At 48.7% G+C, this 5,472-nt stretch overlaps 1 protein-coding gene across 1 annotated transcript; it reads left to right on the top strand.

Moving 5' to 3' along the window:
* Nucleotides 1-3,505: 3,505 nt before the first annotated feature.
* H310_12518 (hypothetical protein) lies at nucleotides 3,506-3,838 on the top strand (the record flags this gene model as incomplete). The annotated part of the gene is made up of 1 exon (XM_008879587.1): nucleotides 3,506-3,838. The coding sequence occupies one exon, from the start codon at nucleotides 3,506-3,508 to the stop codon at nucleotides 3,836-3,838; it is 333 nt and encodes a 110-aa protein (XP_008877809.1).
* Between the last annotated feature and the right edge of the window lie 1,634 nt (nucleotides 3,839-5,472).

Here is a 5,472-nt window from a genome sequence, read left to right on the forward strand (position 1 = left end):
TCGACCCTCGTGGCCTTCCATGTCCTTTCGTCGGAGAAGCTCGACGACGTGTTTCTGACCTTGCAGGCCGTGATGCGTTTGGTGCTGGAGAATTATGGCGGCAACCACTTTCGCTTGCCCAATCTCAAGAAGGATTCCTTGCGACATGCTGGGACTCTCATGGTCAATCTTACCTGCCCTGAGTCCCTGTTGGGATGACAACCGTGCCATATTGGTCCAGTGAGGTTTTTAACCAATAAGATGGTTCACTTCAATTTTAGCCAATTGTATAGAAATGTCGCCAGTTTTGTGGAAAAAGTAGCGTTTTCAAGTGATGCCTGATTTGTGGAACAGAGGAAGTACTGTAATTATTCGCGCACATGAAAATTTTGGAATTACGGAGAAGTGCTCCTGATTGCTTGAATCTGACAATACCCTACGTCGTATAAGAGAGTTTGCAGTGTGGTTTAATGCAATGATACTAGAAATCACGGGAAGTATTTCGCGAAATGTTTATTTGCGCATTGCGCTAATTGTCGAAACTACAGCCATATATCAAAACAGCTTGAGCCAAACGCGTAGGCATGCGGTTCACAAGCATCTTCAAGTAGTCAGTACTTATCATTTTCCACGATAAAGCTATTTGCTGCTTCCAATCAGACACATTGTCATATTGTCGCCCACCTTCGTAACCATGGCGGGCTAGAATACACCAAACGTACTCAATAACCTTCAAATCGAGGCTCGTGCTAGGCCAGTCCATGAGGAAGACGTTCGAACACAGCAAGCTGGCCTTCAAGACACTCTTGCACTTTGTACAAAAATGAACAGATACGTCTCTAGCGACTTGCAGTCTTTTCCCGAGCATTGTCGTCCTTCAAAGAATGCTACGCAGACATCCCGCACAGGCTCACGGCACCCCATACATATGGCTGGTCTTCAAGACACTCTTGCACTTTGTACAAAAATGAACAAATACGTCTCTAGCGATTTGCAGTGCTTTCCCGAGCAATTTCGTCTTTCAAGGAATGCGATATCGGACATCCCGCACAGGCTCACGGCACCCCATACCATAAGGCTGCCTCCTCCGCTGACTCACTTCGAGAACACTTTTTCGTCACCATGGAGGTCACTCCAGCACGCGCGGTATCCATCCGGGCCGTCCAAGTTGAACTTCTTTTCGTCCAAGACTAACTCTAAGTAGTTAATCTTAACATAGAAACCCTTGAATTTTTTTTTCGGTGATAATGATTTTTGTCATTATCACCGAAAATACAACTTAACGCCGAAAATCCATATCTTCGCCATGTGCTTTGCAGCGAAAGCACGACGCGCCTTCTTGTGATGCGGCTTCAGATACGGCGCCGGCTTCTTCTTCGCGTATTTGATGAACTTGCTCGATTTGAGGACGTTGAGTACAGTGCAGGCAGTCACCCGCGCCGACTTGGCGATTTGCGCTGCTGATAAGTTTCGTACGATTGCGTTACGGTAAATGCGGCGTATGTCATCATTCGTCACTTCACGCACCTTCCCGACCGCTTCTTCGTACCGTGCGTGCCCGGATACTTCATGCACTAATGTCTCAGGTCGCTTGAGACAACGGCCATTCTCACGATTGAATATCTTCGCGTGCTTCCAGGCAAAAATTTGGTCCATTTCGATGCCTTTGAGCTTGGGACCCCTTTGCATGATACGCAGTTGACCAATTTTGTCTTGTTTCGTGCCACAAAGTTGCCTATTCATTGACCAATTCCCCACACCAATTTGTTTCCAATATTGGCTGCGTCTTTTTAGGTTTTGAAAATTTTCCAACGCAGTGAGCATACAAATATTCCTATTCCTCAGACCTGGTCAATTCAATCATACTTCAAATATTGGTAAATTCAAGCTCACAGGCTGTGTTGTACTGTTGCAAGTGCTCATGGAGGTGTACCCTTCATGGAAAACAATCGCTGAAGTCTCAGAGTATTTTTTGACACTAATCGCGATATACTGAAGGTTTAATGTGCGCATGTGACTATTTCGCCCTCTGTACTGTACAAATTTGCAATCAATGAGTGTGACTATCAGTACGTACAACCCCATGGAGCCAATTTTGACATTGCAATGAACTATGCAACTTCAACTGCACGATGCGGTTCGCTGTATGATGATGCTAGGGAAGTCGAGCGAGTTTAGCCGCTCGTTGGACTGTACTACGAAACTGCTGCTATTGCGTCGTGAACTGTGTCTGTGCGAAGTTTGCACAACTCCTAGTCCACTACATGTTAGTTACTGCACCACACAAACTCTTACGTAACGCAGATGAATTGTCGTCGCGTTGCAACCAACTACGTAGTACCTCCCCCTGTTCAAGCACATATGTATGACTTTACGTCAACAACCTCCACTCGGGCTAGAGAGCGCATTAAGACACCTAAAATGGCGGAAAAGATAGCCAAAAACAAGATCTAAAGCCAGCTATTTCAGAACAATTTAATGCCCTATAACATCCGAGGTATAGACTGGCTACGGTTGGCTGCAAACGACATAAATTCTTTGCAACTTCGTAACTTCGTCATATCTCATCCTTTTGCCTTCAAACCAAGTGCAAACGCTTTGTCTTGGAGCGTAGATATTGCTAGCACCATTCCAAAAACGTCCATGAAGGCTCGCTACGGAAAAACAACACGCCGCGCCCCACGACCGGTCGTAACCTTACCATCTACTGCTGCAGCTCAAAAAAGAAGGCCGTGTTGGACACGGCGAGGTGAAGAAGCTCATGCGCACCTTTAACGTCTGCCAGGCAACAATCTGTCGGATCTGGACACGAGGGTGCACGTCAGCTGCTCTTAACGGGTGTGCCAAGGTTACTTCCAAGTTGGCTGGACGGCACCTGCAAGTACTCAGACGAAGATTCTCGCGACAATATTTCGAGTGTCCCCCACCACCTACGGCGCAATTTTCGCTCATTGGCGTCTCCTCAAAGCTAAGAAGCTTCGTCGAACAACGAGTCGGCTCAGCCTATGTTGACGGCAGATCATCGCTTTGCACGAAACAACATTGCCAAGTCAATCGTGCGTGCTGGTCATCTTGGCACTCGCCGTTGGCATGACATGATGGACATAGTTAATATTCACGAGAAGTGGTTTTACATAACACAAGTCAACCGTTGACTCTATCTTTGGCACGACGAGGTTGTTCCACAACATTAAGCCCAGTCAAAATGGCATATGACGAAGTCATGTTCTTGTGTGTTGCTCGTCCTCGACATGACAGCAGCAATGTGGTATGGCAAGGTTGGTCTATGGCCATCCGTTGATGCCAAGTTTGCAAAGCGGTAGAGCAAGAGTCGAGACCTCGGCACTCATGTGGCTGTTCCTATGAGCGTGACCAATCCCATTTACCGCAACTACCTTATTGACAAGGGTTTCCGGTAATCCAAGCCAAGTGGCCTGATCGTCGTGAAAAACGCATTTTTGTGCAACAAGACAATGCAAAACCGCATGTGGCAGTGGATGACGCTGCCGTGAAGGCGGCGGGTCAGATGAACGGTTGGAACGTTCAGCTCACGGCCCAACCAGCGCAAAACCCGGACTTCAATGTTCTTGACCTTGGATTCTTTAATGCTATCCAGTGCTTGCACCATCAGATTACTGCACGATCAATCGATGACCTCATTCAGTGCGTTGAAGGAGCGTTAAAGAATCTGAAGTGGACCACTTTGGACAAGAGCTTCATGTCTTTACAGAAGGTTTTGGAGGAGTCAATGAAGATGGACGGCAACAATGTGTACAAGCTACCGCATTTGAAGAAGGACATTCATCTGAAGGCGGGTCATCATGAGCTGCGGCCGTCATGCGACGAAGAACGCTATTGATCTGATGGAGAGTCGATTGCACGACGAGCAAAGAGTCGACGAAATTGTAGGTTTAATAGGTAGTGGGCTTCGTGTCCCGGGATCTGAGGCTCTTGACAGCATTGATGAGCTCGTAGAACTACTGAATGATGTTGCAGTAGTGTAGCAGCACATCATGCAACTGTTCGTCATAAATTGTTGAGCTTGAATAAAAAATTTGGAACACCCCGACATGTCCTGAATTTGGATACAAACTTCTAGATATACTAGTAGAATGCTGCAAAAAGTAATGCAAATGTACTGGAACGAAGGAAGTACAGCAGTCCCCCGCAATAGGGAACCCACAACTAGCTGCCCCTCCCTCCAACAACTCTATGGGGTCGAGCTCTTCCCACTGCCATGCTGCAACATGCCCCACAACGCCACCTGACGGGTGAAAACGACTCGGCGAATATGACGCTCTGTCCTGCCTTTGCTGCGAGCATTCGTGCTGGGAGATGCTGTCGTTGAACTTCGGATCGGCGCATGCCTTGCGGGGGTGGTTGCCGATTCCTGGTCATGCCATAGTACACAGACACAATTGAGTTGGTCGGTGATCCCCCCTCGACATGCGCTGTTTTGTTTCGAGGTCGTTGCTCGAACTGGAGTCGTCGAGCACTGCCCGATTCTGTTCTCCTTTGTAAAATGTCGAGACCGAGATGTCGGCGGGTACGGCCACGTACCGTTGGACGCCACCGCGATCGACTGCTGACCCATCTCTCTGTCCTGAACAAGAAGGCAAGGCGAGCACACTCAAAAATGTCCAGGATTCCTGCAAACTGCTTGATCGCCACACACGCGGCATTCGAAGACCAGCGCATCCAGCATGCACTACATGACGGCGGCACACGGACAGGATGACGTTCGCGGGAGGGCGACGCTTTTCCCACGTTTTGACAACCGAATGACGCCCCCCACTGGCAACACGTGACGTGGACGTGTGCACGACCTTCACTCGATACAGGGCAACGTCGTTGCGGAACTCGCTTGTTCTCGAGAACTCCAGGGAAATGACGAAGTACGATCAGGTTGATGTGGCGGCAGGCCATCGACGGCTAGAATTCCATGCACGACCAAAGGACGCTGATGCAATGCAAAAGGCAAAGGCAACTACAAGCGAGCAAGCCTCTCTCTTCTGTATCAAGGGGTTCGTGGACGCTGTGGTAGCCTTACGTACACAAGAGTACAAAAGGGAACACAGCCGAGGGCACTGCCTGTTGTATAGAGTCGAAGAATCACATTCGCCGTAGGAACACGTTGGAGCACACGTGATCCAAGTCAGGATTTTGTCCAAATGTTTAAACCATGACGTGGCACTGCCTTATTGTTTAGCACTCGTCGAGGAGGCGTCATCGCGTCTAGACATATGATGTGCGAAAGTGGGCAACAAGCTGTCTTTACGTGTCCACATGCAACCTCCGTGCGGCACGGGCACTCGCCACGCAACCAAGCTCACTTTTCATTTTACAACGCACAACAAAAACCAACATGGCTCTTGTCCACGCTGCTAAGTACGGCAAGCTTGAAGAGATCCGATCGCTTTTGGACCAAGGCCAACCTGTCGACGGCGAGGGGGTACGTGCGTTACTGGCAAAACGACAACACTCGACACGACT

This window comes from Aphanomyces invadans (genome assembly GCF_000520115.1).
Source record: "Aphanomyces invadans strain NJM9701 unplaced genomic scaffold supercont1.40, whole genome shotgun sequence".
Lineage (NCBI taxonomy): Eukaryota > Oomycota > Saprolegniomycetes > Saprolegniales > Verrucalvaceae > Aphanomyces > Aphanomyces invadans.